General features: G+C 51.2%; 1 protein-coding gene across 4 annotated transcripts in view; it reads left to right on the top strand.

The window, feature by feature from the left end:
- The window catches only part of OPLAH (5-oxoprolinase, ATP-hydrolysing), a 120,736-nt gene that overhangs the window by 60,036 nt on the left and 40,105 nt on the right, over positions 1 to 20,595 (top strand). For all 4 annotated transcript variants that reach the window (XM_088457193.1, XM_088457191.1, XM_088457192.1 and 1 more), the window contains 6 exons: positions 333 to 471; positions 3,183 to 3,250; positions 4,282 to 4,547; positions 6,847 to 6,959; positions 8,611 to 8,781; positions 20,437 to 20,574. In XM_088457193.1, coding sequence (XP_088313319.1) covers positions 333 to 471; positions 3,183 to 3,250; positions 4,282 to 4,547; positions 6,847 to 6,959; positions 8,611 to 8,781; positions 20,437 to 20,574 — 895 coding nt within the window. The remainder of the gene's footprint in view (positions 1 to 332; positions 472 to 3,182; positions 3,251 to 4,281; positions 4,548 to 6,846; positions 6,960 to 8,610; positions 8,782 to 20,436; positions 20,575 to 20,595) is intronic.

Genomic DNA, 20,595 nt, shown 5'->3' with positions numbered 1-20,595 from the left:
CAGGGTCCCCAGCAGCACAGAGTATATCAGGAGATGAGTGATGTGTTAGTGAGGACAGGGCTGCATGTAACAGGGGCAGTGACATGATGTAAGGAGGGGAATGGAGGCAGCAGGAAGCCACAGACTGAGAGTTATATAGTGGGAGGAACAGGGTCCCCAGCTGCACAGAGTGAATCAGGAGATGTGATGTGTCAGTGAGGAGAGGAATGGAGGCAGCAGGAAGCCACAGACAGGGAGTTATATTGTAGTACCATGTAATAACCGTATCACAGTGCATATTATATGGCAGCGATTTGTTCCTCCGTTAGCATTCTCCCTTCTCTCGGTGACAGGGACCTCCACGGATGTCAGCAGGTATGCCGGGGAATATGAACATGTGTTTGAAGCCACCACAGCTGGAATCAGTATTCAGGCCCCTCAGCTGGATGTGAACACAGTGGCTGCAGGAGGGGGGTCCATGCTCTTCCTAAGGTGGGTGTAATTAGAGAATTTGGGGTGAGTAGTCCGTACGAACGGATGATGTTGTCATTATTCTCATTGTGTTGTTTTTATCTGCAAATGTTGTACAGAAGCAGCGGCTGTATAAAGTGATGCGCTAGATTATGCTACACACGCGGCACGTTCTCAGGTTACATCCAGGCGGCTCAGCTGACAGGAGCTGGTGACTAAGGCTGGGTACACACGTAAAGGTTTTCTGTCCAACCAGCCAACTAGGTGATTGGTTGGAATGAGAATCTGGTAACGTATGGGAGTAACTGATGATCAGCAATTTGCTCCTAAATGCCAGAAAACAGATGAAAATGACGTCAGACAAGTTTGTTAAATGTTTGATCTAAACAATTTGTTCAAACAACAGTTTTTGTCCATTTTCCGGCATTTGGGAGCAAATTGCTGATTGTCATTTGCTTTCATACCTTACCAGATTTTCATTCCAACCAATCAACTAGTTGGATCATTGGCCAGAAAATCTTTAGGTGTGTATGCAGCTTAAATGTGCGCAAAGCTCAAGGATTCAGGGAGAGATCGAGCAAATCTCCTAAAGAGTGGACACGTGTAGAAGTTGCAGATGGCAACCAATCAGCTTCTCCCTGTCATTTTATAGAATGTACTTGATAAATGCTAGCTGTAAGCTGGTTGGTTCCTTTGGACAACTTCCCCACTCTTTTGAAGGTTTCATAAATTCTTACATATAATATCTGTCCGCTCATCTCCCCTAACCCTCCTCTTAGTATGTAAGCTGGACACTCCTGGTCCTCCCTATAGCACTTATATCCACGTCACCAATGCTCTTCTCCCTGGTCTCATACCCTCCCCTTAGTATGTAAGCTGGACACTCTTCCTTCTGGTCCTCCCTATAGGACTTATATCCACGTCACCAATGCTCTTCTCCCTGGTCTCATACCCTCCCCTTAGTATGTAAGCTGGACACTCTTCCTTCTGGTCCTCCCTATAGGACTTATATCCACGTCACCAATGCTCTTCTCCCTGGTCTCATACCCTCTCCTTAGTATGTAAGCTGGACACTCTTCCTTCTGGTCCTCCCTATAGGACTTATATCCACGTCACCAATGCTCTTCTCCCTGGTCTCATACCCTCCCCTTAGTATGTAAGCTGGACACTCTTCCTTCTGGTCCTCCCTATAGGACTTATATCCACGTCACCAATGCTCTTCTCCCTGGTCTCATACCCTCCCCTTAGTATGTAAGCTGGACACTCTTCCTTCTGGTCCTCCCTATAGGACTTATATCCATGTCACCAATGCTCTGCTCCCTGGTCTCATAGCCTCCCCTTAGTATGTAAGCTGGACACTCTTCCTTCTGGTCCTCCCTATATCACTTATATCCACGTCACCAATGCTCTGCTCCCTGGTCTCATACCCTCCCCTTAGTATGTAAGCTGGACACTCTTCCTTCTGGTCCTCCCTATAGGACTTATATCCACGTCACCAATGCTCTGCTCCCTGGTCTCATACCCTCCCCTTAGTATGTAAGCTGGACACTCTTCCTTCTGGTCCTCCCTATAGGACTTATATCCACGTAACCAATGCTCTGCTCCCTGGTCTCATACCCTACCCTTAGTATGTAAGCTGGACACTCTTCCTTCTGGTCCTCCCTATAGCACTTATATCCACGTCACCAATGCTCTGCTCCCTGGTCTCATACCCTCTCCTGTGACTCGTCATACGCTGGTTACAGCGCCATTGAGGACTGAGCTGACCCCCGCACAACTGTCCCTACTCTTGCTCCTGTTGTTTGTCCTACCCAGCAGTGTGTTAAGGCCCCCGTACAGGGTGCGGGGCGACGGGATCCGGCATCCGACATATCGTGCGATCGTGTGGCCGACCGCCCGATATGCCGGCTCCCCCCTGTCTCATCTGCATAGCAATGAATGGGATCACACATCGCATCCCCTGATCCTATGGTCCTGCGAGGTACGACCCCGCAGGAGCGCACTCGGCCCGATATCAGGGCCGTACACGGGCCCTGATTCAGAGCCGGATGCTCTGACAGAGAGCTCTCTCTGAATCAGGCCCGGCCTTTTGGTTTTTTAGAACGGCCTCCTGGCCACTCACATAGCTGTGGGTGACCACCCACAGCTATAGCGAGCGGCCAGGAAGATGGCCCTTGTGGTAGGGTCTCATTGCCGCAAGCCCCAGAGAGATTTCGGCTCTAACAGAGCCGAAAGCTCTCCCACTGACATCACTGGTGATGTCGGTGGGGCCGCCCCCAAACGGAGGCGTTCACGTGGGAACGCCTCAGTTTGGGCAGCCACTCCCCCGGCCCGCCCACCAAAAGGGGCGTGCTGTCACTCAACATCGACAGCATGCTCCCTTTGTTACGAGGCCCGGAGCGATGGAGTGGCCGTCGCTATCCGGGTCTCGGACACGACGGAGCCGGGCCGTCGTGCGTATGCGCACTGGCCCACCATCGACCCGGTTGCGAGCGGGTCTGTATCAGGCCCACGGTGCGATATAGCAGGCAAATAGCACCAATCAGTCGGATCGCCTGCTATATCGCCCCGTGTATGGGGGCCTTAAGTAATGTTTGGTACTTATGCTTTGGTACACTTTTGTGAATTGTCCTTATACCCTGTTACTCTGTTATTTTGCAGCGTTTTATGTTTACCCCTCTGCACTTTGTGTTGTCTTATAAAAAAATATAATAATAACTTTTTGTTTGCAGGTCTGGCTTGTTCGTGGTTGGACCAGAGTCTGCAGGGGCTCACCCAGGCCCAGCATGTTACAGGAAAGGTAACATAATGGTCATGCTCGGATATATGACCCTAATACCGGCCTGCAGCCTCAGTGTATACAATAACGCCGTGGGCCTGCAGCCTCAGTGTATACAATAACACCATGGGCCTGCAGCCTCAGTGTATACAATAACACCGTGAGCCTGCAGCCTCAGTGTATACAATAACGCCGTGGGCCTGCAGCCTCAGTGTATACAATACCTGCAGCCTCAGTGTATACAATAACGCTGTGAGCCTGCAGCCTCAGTGTATACAATAACAGCGTGGGCCTGCAGCCTCAGTGTATACAATAACGCCGTGGGCCTGCAGCCTCAGTGTATACAATAACAGCGTGGGCCTGCAGCCTCAGTGTATACAATAACGCTGTGGGCCTGCAGCCTCAGTGTATACAATAACGCCGTGGGCCTGCAGCCTCAGTGTATACAATAACGCCGTGGGCCTGCAGCCTCAGTGTATACAATAACGCCGTGGGCCTGCAGCCTCAGTGTATACAATAACGCCGTGGGCCTGCAGCCTCAGTGTATACAATAACAGCGTGGGCCTGCAGCCTCAGTGTATACAATAACGCCGTGGGCCTGCAGCCTCAGTGTATACAATAACGCCGTGGGCCTGCAGCCTCAGTGTATACAATAACGCCGTGGGCCTGCAGCCTCAGTGTATACAATAACGCCGTGGGCCTGCAGCCTCAGTGTATACAATAACAGCGTGGGCCTGCAGCCTCAGTGTATACAATAACGCCGTGGGCCTGCAGCCTCAGTGTATACAATAACGCCGTGGGCCTGCAGCCTCAGTGTATACAATAACGCCGTGGGCCTGCAGCCTCAGTGTATACAATAACGCCGTGGGCCTGCAGCCTCAGTGTATACAATAACGCCGTGGGGATGCAGCCTCAGTGTATACAATAACGCCGTGGGGATGCAGCCTCAGTGTATACAATAACGCCGTGGGGATGCAGCCTGTAGTGTGACGTGTACCACCTGTCTGTAACTGTGACATTAGCCCATTACAGTGTTGTACGTTGTATTCCAGGAGGACCACTCACCGTGACAGACGCCAACCTCTGCCTGGGCCGCCTCCTGCCAGATTACTTTCCGCGGATCTTCGGTCCTTCCGAGGACCAGCCTCTCTCCAAGGAAGATACGGGACGCCTGTTCCGGGAACTGACTGCACAGATCAACCTCTCCCAGTCTGGCCGGCCGGGGGGCGGAGCTCCGCTCAGCGTGGAGGCGGTGGCCATGGGTTTCATAAGAGTGGCCAATGAGGCCATGTGTCGGCCAATCAGATCTCTCACTCAGGTGCTGTCACACTTTAGCACCAATGGCCAGTGTTGCGGCTAGATCCCCCTCAGCTACAGGGCCCTGACGTCATCGGGTACTATCCACGTGGACATAGAGCGGGAATAGTAACCTGTGGGGAGCGAAGCAAGCCTGCACGGGTACACATTTCTACTAGTGGTGGCCAGATACTACAGTTGAGACAAAATAACAGTGTTGTCAGGGCATGGAAGCGCGCTTCCTCCCTCACCCCACGTCACGTCCGGGTCCTTTATCTGAAGGGGAACTAGGATGAACCCAATGACCAGGTTGTTTCCCCAATGGCATGAAATTTCAGCCTGTGGTGTCCATTTCTCTCTGGCTGCTAATTGCGTACGCATTATGAACGGCTCATAATCACTCTTATAGGGCCTGATTCTGAACCTCGCGCTTTTCTGCCCGATATTCCTCCACGACCGCGGCATTATCCTCGCTTTCATGTGTTAATGAGACGATTTGTCAGAGTAAGTCACAAATCTGTGCGTCTGAAACTGCCAGCCTATCCTGCCCACTGTTCTAGCGTCCGCAGACATCTTCATTAGTATGGGCACATGTCCCTGCCGGGTTGGGTATGAAATCCCGGCTGTTGGGATGCCGCTATTCAGACTACCGACAGCCAGAATCCCGACGCCCATAGGAACTAAAGGTAAGTATTTTCCCTACCCCTACCCTAACCCTCCCTCCCCGGTGCCTAAACTTAACCCCCCCTTCCTAGTGCCTAAACCTAACCTCTCCCTCCCCGGTGCCTAACCCTAACCCCCCCCTTCCTAGTGCCTAAACCTAACCTCCCCCTCCCCGCACCCTCCCTCCCCGGTGCCTAAACCTAACTCCCCCCTTCCTAGTGCCTAAACCTAACCTCCCTCCCCGGTGCCTAAACCTAACCCCCCCCTTCCTAGTGCCTAAACCTAACCTCTCCCTCCCCGGTGCCTAAACCTAACCCGCCCCCTTCCTAGTGCCTAAACCTAACCTCCCCCTCCCCGCACCCTCCCTCCCCAGTGCCTAAACCTAACCCCCCCTTCCTAGTGCCTAAACCTAACCTCCCCCTCCCCGCACCCTCCCTCCCCAGTGCCTAAACCTAACCTCCCCCTCCCCACACGCTCCCTTCCTAGTGCCTAAACCTAACCTCTCCCTCCCCGGTGCCTAACCCTAACCCCCCCCCCTTCCTAGTGCCTAAACCTAACCTCCCCCTCCCCGCACCCTCCCTCCCCGGTGCCTAAACCTAACTCCCCCCTTCCTAGTGCCTAAACCTAACCTCCCTCCCCGGTGCCTAAACCTAACCCCCCCCTTCCTAGTGCCTAAACCTAACCTCTCCCTCCCCGGTGCCTAAACCTAACCCGCCCCCTTCCTAGTGCCTAAAGCTAACCTCCCCGCCCCGCACCCTTCCTCCCCAGTGCCTAAACCTAACCCCCCCTTCCTAGTGCCTAAACCTAACCTCCCCCTCCCCGCACCCTCCCTCCCCAGTGCCTAAACCTAACCTCCCCCTCCCCGCACCCTCCCTCCCCAGTGCCTAAACCTAACCTCCCCCTCCCCGCACCCTCCCTCCCGGGTGCCTAAACCTAACCCCCCTTCCTAGTGCCTAAACCTAACCTCCCCCTCCCCGCACCCTCCCTCCCTGGTGCTTAAACCTAACCCCTCCCTTCTTTCTAGTGCCTAAACCTAACCTCCCCCCTAGTGCCTAAACCTAACCTCCGCCTCCCCGCATCCTAATCCTAACTCTCTCCCTAACCCCGCTAGCTAACACTAACCTCCCCCTAACACCCCGATACTTACCTTCGGGATACTGGTGCCGGGATCCCGACCTGTCGGGATTTCGGCGCCGGTATTTGGACCGTCGTCATCACGCACACCAGGATGCTGACTACATCCCGTCCCGGCCTTATGCAAGTACTCATGCGATTCTCAGTACTCTCCATATGCAGGACTGAGAATGACACGGAGCTTCACGTCCATCAGCAACCGCTGCTACGTGCGACCTCAAACTCGCAAACCATATAATTCCTAATTCAAGATGGTCTCCAAACGCAGAAGATGCGGCACGCACGCACCTACTTGCGAGCTTGGATGCATCGTACGGCGCATTGCGCACAACATGTTTTGCGAGTTAGACTCACGTGCAGTCTGTTCCATATTGGGGGATGCAGCCAACTCCGAATCAGTGTTGTATGGGCAGATTCCCACAGCACTAATACAGCTTTTCTATACAATTGGTACAATACTGTATGTACTCATTTACTGAAGGGCCTGATTGGTGATTTACTTATTATTGTTTTATTTTGTACAGGCTAAAGGTCACGACACTTCCCGCCATGTTTTAGCGTGTTTCGGGGGAGCAGGGGGTCAGCATGCTTGCGCCATCGCCCGCTCCCTGGGCATGAAAACCGTGTTCATCCACAAGTAAGTCTGCATAGGAATCACTTAGTCCGGGCGCTGCCTGGAATCCGTTTTTAGGCGCTTTTCCTCTAATGTAGCACAACATTCAGCTGCGTGACAGCAACGCACGTGGTAAAGACAACTCTGTACATGAGGAGAGCGGTAGTTTAGGAGATAGACATAGAAGTTATGCGTCACGAGGAAAGTGACCCTAAAGTGTTAGCAGCTTGGGGTTCACGGTGACATTTTATTGGATCTGCAGACCCAGGAAAAAGGTGCGACCTCTTATGGCAGCAATTTCAAGACCATGGAATGGGCCTGGCGGACATATAGTTATATTTCTGTCCGCACTTTTCTATTGGTACATGAGCCTTTGTTTTGCTCCCATAGTTCTGTAATAAGGAAATGGTGCCAGTGACTTTAGCTGACTTACTGTATTCACTAGTGCCCCAGGCAGCACAAATATGCATTATGGGCCCGGTTTACAGTCAGATATATATATATACGACTTGTCCATTAGCACAAACATGCGTCCGTTGTCTTTCGAGTTCTGCTGCAGGTGCGTGAAATTTAGCATATAGGGCCTGATTCTGAGTTGCACGCTATTACGCAGCCTACAGCGGCTTTGTATGCAGCTATTGTGCAATAAAATACTAATGTCGCAGGAGGCGTCTGGTGTAAAAAGACGCTTCCTACTGGCTTCTGTGATTCGCTGCTGCGTCCAAGGACAAAGCCATCGGCCACCTGAGTAACCCTCGGTACTCAGGATGGGATGAAATTCACACAGCCGGGTCCACTGAAGCTGTATCTGAAGACGCAGACGCTGGGCTGGACACGCCCAGAAAACGGGGCTAACACAACCCCCCCTTCCTTTCTGGGACGCTGGCCGTCGCCGCCCCTTCCCCACGTCCAAACGACAGCAGCATGTCAATCATTCTGCAGCTTAGGGGGCACTGTGACCGTCACAGAAACTGCGCATGCACCGAGCAGGAACCATACTCTGAATCAGGTTCATAGATACCAGCGCTAATATGCGGCAACCTTATCACTATTAGCACTGGCATATACTGTATTAAAGATATGTGTAAATAGAATATACTCTCTGTATTATGCCAGTGACCTCTGTATGACAATGATTAGAGAGAGAGAGAACAGACATTCTTGCAGCCTGAAAAGAAAGATTTCCCCGGTCACTGTGGGCCTGATTCAGCTTTGGGAATAGAGTAAGATACAGCACGTAACTGATCATCTTGGTGAGACCATGTTGCACTGCAGGGGGGGCAGATGTAAAATGTGCAGAGAGATTTAGATTTGGGAGGGAGGTGTCCAAACTGACATCTAAATTATAGAGCAATAATAAAGCTATGCAGTATTTGTGGGCTACATGCAAAAGCAGCCAGTATTTACCCCACATGCAAAAAAAATGTATGTATTTACACCCCTTGCATTGCAATATGGTTTGTCCAGGTTCCCAGTTAAGTGCTATCTCTCACTCTATTCCCAAAGCTGAATCAGGCCCTCTGTCTTTAGTAAATTACCAGGATATGTGATAACATCTGTTCTTTTCTGCATCCACCAGAGTTAAAGGTAACATCTGACTGTATGTGGTGGTGACAGGAGGGTTAATGCATAAAAACAAACTTCTGTTTCCCGTTTCTTTGTATTTGTGCTGCAGGTATGGCGGTGTCCTGTCTGCCTACGGCATGGCCCTGGCGGACGTGGTACATGAGGCTCAGGAGCCATGTTCTGTGGTATATAATGCAGAGTCCTTCCCTCTCCTGGAGGAACGGATGGCAGCCCTGCAGAGGCAGTGTATAGAGACCCTCCAGCTGCAGGGATTTCACCGGTGAGAAGCTGGATGTCTAATTATGTCATGATGTGTGTGCTGATCTGAGCTGACTATTATAATAGCGTGCTTAATGTGTGCCGTGCCCACGCCTATGAAGGGGGTGTGGCTAGCAGAGTGGAGGGTGTGGCTAGTCCTCCTCCTCCTCCTCCTCACAGCCACCCCGAATCCTCCTCCCCTCCCAGCCTCCCTGATTCCTCCTCCCCTCCCAGCCACCCCGATTCCTCCTCCCCTCCCAGCCACCCTGATTCCTCCTCCTCCTCACAGCCACCCCGAATCCTCCTCCCCTCACAGCCTCCCCGATTTCTCCTCCCCTCCCAGCCACCCCGATTCCTCCTCCCCTCACAGCCACCCCGATTCCTCCTCCCCTCACAGCCACCCCGATTCCTCCCCCCCTCCCAGCCACCCCGATTCCTCCTCCCCTCCCAGCTACCCTGATTCCTCCTCCTCCTCACAGCCACCCCGATTCCTCCTCCTCCTCACAGCCACCCCGATTCCTCCTCCTCCTCCCAGCCACCCCGATTCCTCCTCCCCTCCCAGCCACCCCCATTCCTCCTCGCCTCCCAGCCACCCCGATTCCTCCTCCTCCCCTCCCAGCCACCCCGATTCCTCCTCCTCCCCTCCCAGCCACCCCGATTCCTCCTCCCCTCCCAGCCACCCCGATTCCTCCTCCTCTCACAGCTACCCCGATTCCTCCTCCCCTCACAGCTCATTCCAGTGCCCGATTACTCCTCCCCTCACAGCTACCCCGATGCCCGATTCCTCCTACCCTCACAGCTACCCCGATGCCCGATTGTTCCTACCCTCACAGATACCCCAATGTCCGATTTCTCCTGCCCGCACAGGCAACCTAATGCTCGATTCCTCCTCCCCTCACAGCTCACTCCAGTTCCCGATACCTCCTTCCCTCATAGTACACCCCAACTCTCTTTTACCAAAGCTGGTAGGGAGAGTTTGGAGCTAAGGTTCGGGTAACCGCGCAGCCCCCCAAGACCAGCGCACAGATAAGACTCCCTCCAGCCAGGCCCACACTCAACAACAGCTGAAGCCATGAGCCCTGGATGGACAGACCCTTTTAAGAAGCTTTGATGATTGGTTTTACAACTAATGGGGCCCATACAGTACATCAGCAATCAATTGGGGCGATTCTACATTGAGGTTCACCGATTTACAACCAAAAAGTGGTTGGAGTTGGTGAGTGTTTTGCAGACCGTTACTAGTAAATTGACAATGAGCCTTTCACGTTTGTTAGATCTGTTCTTTGGTGAAAATGATCTGTGAATTACTGGTACATGTCGGCAATGTGTGGGCGCCTATTGGTGGATTGGAGAATCGTTACATCGGGGGGGTAAAATGCAGAATCTGTGAATCTTATTTTGTGATTGCTGATGTATGGGCCCTATCATATAATAATATAGTGTAGCGCCACTTGTTACATTGTTACATTCCTGCAGTTATTCTGTTTCCAGTATTGTTGGTAAGTGAGTACGGGAGGTTTATTGGTTGTGGTTTCCGATTTGGAGAGCTGAGCAGCAGGAAGAATATACAGGCTGCTCCCTTATCTTTCATGGGAGGTTTCCGGTAATCTATCTCTGTGGCTTTCTGTGCTACATTACAGATAAAAAAGGGTATTGAAGACATTCAAGGATTAACACTTTGGGGGCCATTTATTAATAATCACATTTGCCCTTGATCACATTGCAGTTACGCCGGGATGCTAGGTGCTCGGAGTGAAGTGACCGCATCAATGGTCTCTTCACTCCTGTGCCGGCACCCTCTCCCGGTAATTTTTGGGAATAGTAGCTCATGGACTACAGCGGCTAACATCATCTTAATATAATTGTCACTGCTCCCCTGCAGGTCTTTTAGAACTCTCCTTCGCTCCTTGGGTCTATTGCTACTCTGCCCCTTTGGATCTATTGTCACTCTCTGCCCATTGACATTCTCCTTCCATTTGGATCTATTGCCACTCTGCTTCCCTGTTCTTTGGGTCTATTGCCAATATCCTTCCCTACCCTATTGAGGCTATTGGTAGTCGCTTTCCATTTGAGTCTATTGTCACTCTCCTTCTCTGCCGTTGCCACCCGACATCATTAGCAAATGACCACTGGTCTCCTGCCTTCTCTGCTCTTAGCAATGTCCCGCAGCTATCGTTATTATATGATCCCTGGTCTCCTTCTGTCTCCTCTGCTCTCATCAGTGTCATCCATTGATTGCTACTGTGTATCAGGCTTCTTATATGTCCCTTTATATCAGAAACATTTAAAATTAGAGAGACTAATTTTTTATTTTTTTTTTCGTAATATATCTCTTCTCCTACAATACCAACCACATACCAATCACCACTAACTAATTCCCATATGTCAACCTTGCATGAAAAGAGTGCAAGCACCACATCAACCACAATGCTCTATTCGCAAGCTAATTTGCATATATGCAAATTATCTTGCCCACAATGCACCTTGTTTGTTATTGATGCCCTCTTTTCCTGTGTTGTTGACATATATAAATTAATAAACAGCGCTTGCATGTAGTAAGTGTTATAACTGAAAATATATATATATTAAAAAAAAGTGTGTGTGTATATATATATATATATACAGTTAGGTCCATAAATATTGGGACATTGACAGAATTTTCAGATTTTGTCCTCTATTCACCACCACAATGGCTTTTAAATGAAACAAATAAGATGTGCTTTACCTGCAGACTTTCAGATTTAATTTGAGGGTAATTACATCCAAATCAGGTGAACGTTGTAGGAATTACAACGGTTTCTATATGTGCCTCCCACTTTTTAAGGGGCCAAAAGTAATGGGACAAACTAAACAATCCTAAATCTAACTTTCACTTTTTAATACTTTGTTGCAAATCCTTTGCAGGCAATTACAGCCTGAAGTCTGGAATGCATAGACATCACCAGACGCTGGGTTTCATCCCTGGTGATGCTCTGCCAGGCCTCTACTGCAAATGTCTTCAGTTCCTGCTTGCTCTTGGGGCATTTTCCCTTCAGTTTTGTCTTCATCAAGTGAAATGCATGCTCAATCGGATTCAGGTCAGGGGATTGACTTGGCCATTGCATAACATTCCACTTTTTAGCCTTAAAAAACTCTTTGGTTGCTTTTGCAGTATGCTTCGGGTCATTGTCCATCTGCACTGTGAAGCGCTGTCCAATGAGTTCTGAAGCATTTCACTGAATATGAGCATATAATATTGCCCGAAACACTTCAGAATTCATTCTGCTGCTTTTGTCAGCAGTCACATCATCAATAAATACAAGGGAACCAGTTCCATTAGCAGCCGTACATGCCCACGCCATGACACTACCACCACCATGCTTCACTGATGAGGTGGTATGTTTTGGATCATGAGCAGTTCCTTCTCTTCTCATCACTCTGGTACAAGTTGATCTTTGTCTCATCTGTCCATAGGATGTTGTTCCAGAACTGTAATGGCTTTTCTACTTCAGGGTCCATAGGGGGTCCACAGGGTTGACCTTGGGGTTATAGCTGGAACAGGATCCATGGGCACCACACAGTTAAGCTTTTAGCTCCCAGGATGCACTTGGGTCCTCCTCTATACCCCGCCCCCGAGCCACAGGCACCTCAGTGTAAGCTGGTGCCCGGCCGGAGTCGGTCACCGCGCAGGGGGGCTGCAGGAGCAGCCCCCAGAAGCTTTTTATTTTAAGTTAGATTTTATTTATTTTAATCTTTTTACTACAGACGGCAGCGAAGGGCTGTCTGTACAGACGCCCACGCTGCCGCTCTGATCCCCGACTGGCGCCGCGACGCCAGTACTGATCTGGGGATCGCGGCGGGAGGGCAGAGTCCGTACTAGCCGGACTCTGTCTACCTCCCAGGACTGCTGCCGGAGTCGCCGGGGATTCAGGTAAGCCGCGCGTCGCTGGCTAGCGGCGGCGCGCGGAATGCCTTAAATGCAGTCCTTTAGCCTCCGGTCCTGGGGACAGACCGGAGGCTGCTGGCAGTGGCGGCGGGCCCCCCCCCATAACCCGTGGGACCACTAGACCACCAGGGATAAAGGGGCAAGCGGGAAGCCAGCATCCCTGGGGTTATGGCCAGCCAGGGGAGGAAGCCTTCCCTGTCAGCGGCTCCTCCCCTCAGCTCAGCGCGCCTTTCAGCACGCAGTCTGGCGTCGCTGAGCTGCAGTTACACGGCCACTCCTCCTCTGAGGTCTCCAGCGGCCATTTTCCCAGTGGCAGCGCAGATCTCAGGGAGCACGCGGACCGGTCTCCCTGTGTACCTCTCCCCTGATTAAGGACAGCGTACACAGCACTATAGCCCTCCCAGACACTGAATCTGGGCAGGTTGATTGTAGTGTAAAGGTGCAGTGAGTATATCTTCCTGCATGGTATGTGACTATTGCTAGTGCTGCCGTCTGTGCTTATTTTCTACTTACTGTCAGCTTATACCTATCCCTTTACTTCTCCTACAAGCCCTACAGGTGTGTGGGGGAGGGGCGTTTCTACTGACCTCACTTATATAGATCACGTATTTGTGAGGTCCGTCACATACAGTTGTGTGCTACTCAGTGCCATATTGTGGGCTGTTGTTCAGCACACCGGTGAGTGCGTTTTACTTCTACCCTGGTGCCAGATATATAATATATTCTGTCATGTCAGACGAGGAGGTTGAGCGCTCAGTGGCTCTGGTGTTGGCCTCCTGCGGACGCTGTTCTGCAGGAGTAGATAGGGAGGATTTGTCACAGGATGGCCTGTGTAGTCGATGCCAGGTGGCTCCTGGCCCATCCAGACCTTCTCTGGCGCAGGAACCACCGTGGGCGATGTTTTCTCAAGTGCTGGTGTCTATTGCGGACCGTCTGTCAGTCCCGACTGCTCTCCCTACTAGGGCGGTGCCCCAGCCGACCATCCCCCATTCCCCGGGTGTCCCGGAGTTATTGCGGAGTCCTCCTGGGTCTCAATCAGTAGGTCCCTATGCGGGGTTGCCTATGTATATACAGGCTTCCCCTGTGGCGCAGCTGCCTGTGGTACCTTTTCAGGCCCCTATGGCGACTCCTCCACCATGGGTGGATGTGCTCTCCAACTCCGTGCAAAATTTGGCGGCCGCTTCCTCGGCTTTTCAGTCAATGTTGCAGACTGACATGCCTTCTAGGATTTCAAAACGCCCACTCATGACACGGGCTGCTCAGGTATCGGACTCAGAGGGTTCCTCAGATGATGGGGAGGTCCCTGATGACACTGACTCGGACGCCTCGGTCCAGGAAATGGATACCAAGTCGTCCATTAATGTGCGAGCACTAGTTAGGGCGGTGCGAGCTATTCTTCTTATAGAGGATGAGGCACCGGTTCCTAAGTCGAAGTTTCCTAGTTTCAAAAAAACTAAGGTGGCTTCTGCGGTGTTCCCCTTGTCGGATCAGTTGACGGATCATATGGCGGTAGCTTGGCAGGCGCCCAGTAAGAGATTCCTTCCTCAGAAGCGGTTGGCTTCTAATTACCCCTTCCCTGAGGCACATTGTAAAAAATGGGAAACTCCACCGGCGGTGGATTCCCATGTCACCCGTTTAACTCGGGGCGCCACCTTACCATTACCATCGATATCCTCGCTGAAGGATCCCACGGACAGGAAAGTTGAGACTTGCTTAAAGTCTATTTACTCCCTCTCCGGGGCGGTGGCCCAACCGTCCATGGCCATCTCCTGGGTGGCCAAGGCCATTGAGGGGTGGGCCAATGCATTGGAAGATACCTTCCCAGACGACGCTCCGGATGTCCAGCGGGCGTTGTTGGGACAAATGAGGGACGCTGCTTCTTACATTGGTGAAGCTTCTTTAGATGCTAGTCTGCTGACCTCGCGGGTATCGGCTGCAGCGGTGTCTGGCCGCCGATCCTTGTGGTTGCGGTCCTGGAGAGCGGACTCTGATTCAAAGAAGGGTCTGGAGGCCTTACCTTTCAATGGGGAATTACTATTTGGTCCGGACTTGGACAAAATAGTGGACACCCTGGCTAAATCCAAGTCGGCCTTCCTCCCTTCGGCGGCACTGCCGGCTAAGGTTCGGAGTTCGGCTTTTCGTTCCTTTCGGGTTCAGGGTAAGGCGAAAGGTCAGTCCTTCCCGAGACAGTCTGCGAGTAAGACTGCCTCTAAACCCAAGAAGCAAGCCTGGAGTGCTCGGCGCCCTTCTTCCAAGCAGGAAGATAAACCTGCGGCCTGATGGGACGGGCCTCCCTCTGGGGGACCTCAGAGTGGGAGGCCGACTTCTTCTATTTGCCCAGTGCTGGCACAATACCACCACGGATGCCTGGGTTCGAGAAGTGGTCTCCCAGGGGTACGCCCTGTCTTTTCGGCACAGACCACCCCACCAGTTTTTCTGCACAAGTCCTTCTCAGGACAAGACCAAGGCGTTACAGGTTCAGGAGGCTATGGAGTCCTTGCTGAAAGCAGGGGTCATTGTTCCCGTTCCTCTATCACAACGAGGGACGGGGTATTATTCGTCTCTGTTTCTGGTGCAGAAACCCAATGGTTCTCATCGCCCTATCCTCAACTTGAAGTCTCTGAACAAATTCCTCAGAGTTCCCAAGTTCAGGATGGAAACGTTACGTTCCATCATTCTGGCGATGGAACCGGGGGATTACATGGTGTCCCTGGACATCCAGGACGCCTACCTCCATGTTCTGATAGCATTTTCACACCAGCGGTATCTGAGGTTCGCTATCCTTCAACACCACTATCAGTTCCGGGCGCTACCCTTTGGTCTCTCCACGGCACCAAGGGTGTTCACGAAGATTATGGCGGTCATGGCCGCACATCTTCGGAACCAGAATGTACGGCTGCTGCCGTATCTGGACGACCTCCTGTTGCTGGCGAGCTCCCCGGAGGTACTGCTTCAACATCTCCACCTGACGATCGCTTGCCTGCAAGCACACGGGTGGTTGATAAATTGGAAAAAGTCCTCCCTGATTCCATCACAGCGGATGGTTCATTTGGGAGCCCTGCTGGATTCGCGTCAGCAAAGGATCTTCCTGACTCCGGAGAAGGTCGCCTCCCTACAGCTGCGGATACACAGTTGCCTGAGCCGTTGCCGTCTGTCGGTCCATTCGGCTATGAGAGTTCTGGGGTCCATGGTGTCGACATTCGACATGGTGGAATTTGCCCAGTTCCATTCCCGGCCCCTGCAGTGGCTGATTCTATCAGAATGGAACGGGTTACCTCACCGGATCCGCTCTCAGGTGCTGGTGTTGTCTCCGGACGTTCGGCAATCTTTGGCTTGGTGGCTTCAGACAGCTCATCTGGTCGAGGGGCGCCCATTTTGGATCCCGGACTGGGTCCTGCTCACGACGGATGCCAGTCTCCGGGGTTGGGGGGCAGTGACCGGCTCTTTGTCGCTTCAGGGTCGTTGGTCAGCGGAAGAAGCACTTCTCCCCATCAACATCCTGGAACTGCCACGGTGGCGTATATCAACCACCAAGGCGGAACTCGCAGTCAGGCAGCGATGTCGGAAGTGTCTCGTATCCTGACTTGGGCGGAGGGTCACATTCCGGCGATCTCGGCGGTCTTCATCCCCGGAGTCCTCAATTGGGAGGCGGACTTCCTCAGCCGTCACGACGTGCATCCCGGGGAATGGTCGCTTCACCCAGAGGTGTTTCAGCTACTCGTGGACAGGTGGGGACTGCCGGAGCTGGACTTGATGGCCTCCCATCACAATCACAAGTTGCCCGTTTACGGGTCAAGGACAAGAGACGCAGGCGCAAGTCTGGTGGACGCGCTGTCGGTGAAATGGACGTTTCACCTGGCGTATCTGTTTCCTCCGCTATCCCTGCTTCCTCGGGTTCTGCGGAAATTCAAGCAGGACGGCGGCATGCTCGTGCTGGTAGCTCCGGCGTGGCCCAGACGTCCTTGGTACTCCGATCTCAGGAGCCTCTCCATCGACGCTCCGTACCTTCTTCCTCAGCGTCGGGACCTGTTGTCTCAGGGGCCCTGCCTTTACCCGGATCTGGGTCGGCTGTCTTTGACGGCGTGGCTCTTGAGACAGCCGTCTTGAGGTCTCGGGGCTTCTCCAGTTCGGTTATTGGTACCATGCTCAGGGCACGCAAGCCTGCTTCAGCACGGATTTATCACAGAGTGTGGCACACTTACTTTCAGTGGTGTGAGTCCAGACATTATGATCCTCAGGTGTTCCGAGTTTCTAGGATCTTGGAATTTCTTCAGTCAGGATTGGATCTCGGCTTACGCCTTGCATCTCTGAAGGTTCATGTGTCCGCCTTGTCTGTGTGGTTTCAACGGCGGATTGCAATGCTACCAGACGTTCACACCTTTTTCCAGGGTGTTCTCAGGATCCAGCCTCCCTTTGTGCCTCCTGTGGCTCCTTGGGACTTGGCGGTGGTGCTACGGGTCCTGCAGGGTCCTCCGTTTGAGCCTCTTGAGGCGGTGGAGCTCAAGTGGCTGACATTTAAGACGGTTTTTCTCCTGGCAATTGCTTCGGCCAGGAGGGTGTCTGAATTGGGGGCGCTTTCCTGTCGCCCTCCTTTCCTGATTTTTCACCAGGACAGAGCGGTGCTCCGCACTCGTCCTGAGTTTTTGCCCAAAGTGGTCTCGAAGTTCCACATTAATCAGGAACTTGTTGTGCTAGCTTTTCAGTCCCCTGATCTTTCAGCTGGTGAGACTTCCTTAGATGTGGTCCGGGCGCTTAGAATTTATGTAGACCGGACGGCTTCGGTTAGGAAGTCTGATTCCTTGTTTATCCTCTTTGGTTTTCACAAGAGGGGTTGGCCTGCCAACAAACAAACGTTAGCCCGTTGGCTTCGTTCCGTTATTTGTGAGGCTTATGCACAAGAGGGTTTACCTGTGCCAGCCTCTGTTAAGGCTCATTCCACTCGTTCTGTGGGTCCCTCTTGGGCTGCTAGACGTGGCGCTTCTGCTGTTCAGCTGTGTAAGGCGGCCACCTGGTCTTCTATTCAAACGTTTTTGAGGTTCTATGCGTTTGACACCTTCGCCTCTCAGGATGCTTCCTTTGGGCGCCGGGTGCTCCTTTCAGCACAGGAGCGTCCCCGCCCTTAGTTGAACTGCTTTGGGACATCCCCAAGGTCAACCCTGTGGACCCCCTATGGACCCTGAAGTAGAAAACAAGAGATATGGTAAGAACTTACCTTTGTTATCTCTGTTTCTACGAAGTCCATAGGGTCCACAGGGCGCCCGCCCTGACGCACCTGGCTTCAAATGGGCTGTGTGGCTGGTCACCGGTTTTCCGTCTCCTATTGCTGTGAGTATGGTTTCTTGTGTGTTCCAGTCTTCCTTCTCTCTGTTCCATATTCTCCTCCGGCCTAGGCTGCTTACCAACTGAGGTGCCTGTGGCTCGGGGGCGGGGTATAGAGGAGGACCCAAGTGCATCCTGGGAGCTAAAAGCTTAACTGTGTGGTGCCCATGGATCCTGTTCCAGCTATAACCCCAAGGTCAACCCTGTGGACCCTATGGACTTCGTAGAAACAGAGATAACAAAGGTAAGTTCTTACCATATCTCTTGTTTTTTTAGATGTTGTTTGGCAAACTCTAATCTGGTCTTCCTGTTTTTGTGGCTCACCAAAGGTTTGCATCTTGTGGTGAACCCTCTATATTCACTCTTGTGAAGTCTTCTCTTGATTGTTGACTTTGACACATATACACCTACCTCCTGGAGAGTGTTCTAGATTTGGCCAACAGTTGTGAAGGGGTTTTTCTTCACCAGGGAAATAATTCTTTTGTCACCCACCACAGTTGTTTTCCGTGGTCTTCCGGGTCTTTTGGTGTTGCTGAGCTCTCCAGTGCATTCTTTCTTTTTAAGAGTGTTCCAAACAGTTGATTTGACCACACCTAATGTTTTTGCTATCTCTCTGATGGGTTTGTGTTGATTTCTCAGCCTAATGATGGCTTCACTGATAGTGACAGCTCTTTGGATCTCATATTGAGAGTCGACAGCAACTGAATCCAAATGCAAATGTCACATCTAGAATCAACTCCAGACCTTTTACCTGCTTAATTGGTAATGAAATAACGGGGGAATAGCCCACACCTGTCCATGAAATAGCTTTTGAGTTGATAGTCCCATAACTTTTGGCCCCTTAAAAAGTGGGAGGCACATATTGAAACTGTTATAATTCCTACACTGTTCACCCGATTTGGATGTAATTACCCTCAAATCAAATCTGAAAGTCTGCAGGTAAAGCACATCTTGTGTGTTTCATTTCAAAGCCATTGTGGTGGTGAATAGAGGCCAAAATCTGAATATTCTGTCAATGTCCCAATATTTATGGACCTGACTGTATGTATGTATGTATGTATGTATGTATATATATATATATATATATATATCTATGTATATGTCTCCCTATTTCTGCAGACGTGTAAGTTGAACTACCCCCAGTGTAAGTACAAATACATATATCTTTTCCTCAGTGTGAGGAATTGACCATGATCATTATAGGTTGTGGACACTCTAATAGAAGGATAAAGACATGATTCTTATGGATTGTTCTTATTATTGTGTGTGTAATTGCAATGGACCTATGTGGGCTGTTTTACCAGTGAATTATGTGACACAGTTAAAAAGCATAATGCAGTGTAGACAGTCCAATTTGAATATATGTAAATTATTTTACCCATAATGCATGTTTGTTTTTGATGCAATGTTTTCAAGCTTTTCCTGTGTTTTTTGGCATTAATAAATAGTGGTTTGCAATAGAGTGAGTTCTGTAAAAGATATATATATATTCAAAAGAGAAATAAAAAAAAATATTCTCCCTATTTCTACAGGTGTGTGAATTAAACTACCCCCAGTGTGTGTTAGTTTAATTTTTCAAGTAGAAGTCGTCATTGGAAGGGGGTGCCAGCCCCTTAGTTTGCCCGGGGCGCTCGGACCCCAAGATACACCCCTGCTATTGACACTGTCATTCCCTGTCATTTGGGTCTATTCTCACTTTGGGTCCATTGCCACTCTCCTTCCCTGCCGCTGATCTGGCGGCAGGGAAGGCGAGTGCCCCTTTGGGCCTATTGCCACTCTCTGTCTCTGCCCATTGAGTCTATTGCCATTCTCCTTCCCTGTCCCTTGGATCTATTGCCAATATCCTTCTCTACCTCTTTAGATCTATTGCCACTCTGCTTCCCTACCCCATTGAGGCTATTGGCAGTCGCTTTCCAGTTGAGTTCATTGTCACTCTCCTTCTCTGTCACTTTGGGTCTGTTGTCCCTTTCCTTCTCTGTCACTTTGGGTCTGTTGTCCCTTTCCTTCTCTGTCACTTTGGGTCTGTTGTCCCTTTCCTTCTCTGTCACTTTGGGTCTGTTGCCATTCTCTTTCCCGTTAGGTCTATTGCCACTCTTCTTCTCTGTCCTTCGGTTCTATTGCCACTTCCAGCCCGTACATATATATATAACTGACCCTTAGTAGCTGCTTGCTTATATGGTAGTGTAACCCCTGAGGATGTCTCTCCCCGTCCCACAGAACCACGCAAGCTCCCTCAGAATTACCAGTATAGGCTGAGAAACGCTTTAGGTGTAATAGAGCAGATTTGTCATATTTCTGTGTATAGTTTATATGTATTCCCAGCTCCTCTGGTCACTGCTCAGTGTAGTGTCAGTAAAGTGCTAAGTAAGAGAAGTCTCAGCACAATGTTCCTTATTAGTAGGAATGATGTGACTGTTCTCAAACCTCCGTTAGGTCGCAGATTGACACTGAGCCTTTCCTACATCTCCGCTATGAGCGCACAGACTGCGCCCTGATGTGCTCGGCGAGGGAATACCCGGGGACCCCGGACACCTGCCGCATGGGTGACTTCAGGAAAGCGTTCACTGCGAGGTGAGACGGGGAGGACACGTT

This window comes from Taudactylus pleione, unplaced genomic scaffold (genome assembly GCF_031769625.1).
Source record: "Taudactylus pleione unplaced genomic scaffold, aTauple2 ptg000744l, whole genome shotgun sequence".
Taxonomy (NCBI): Eukaryota; Metazoa; Chordata; class Amphibia; order Anura; family Myobatrachidae; genus Taudactylus; species Taudactylus pleione.
Note: the sequence above shows the minus strand (reverse complement) of the source record. Positions and strands in the feature narration are given on the sequence as shown.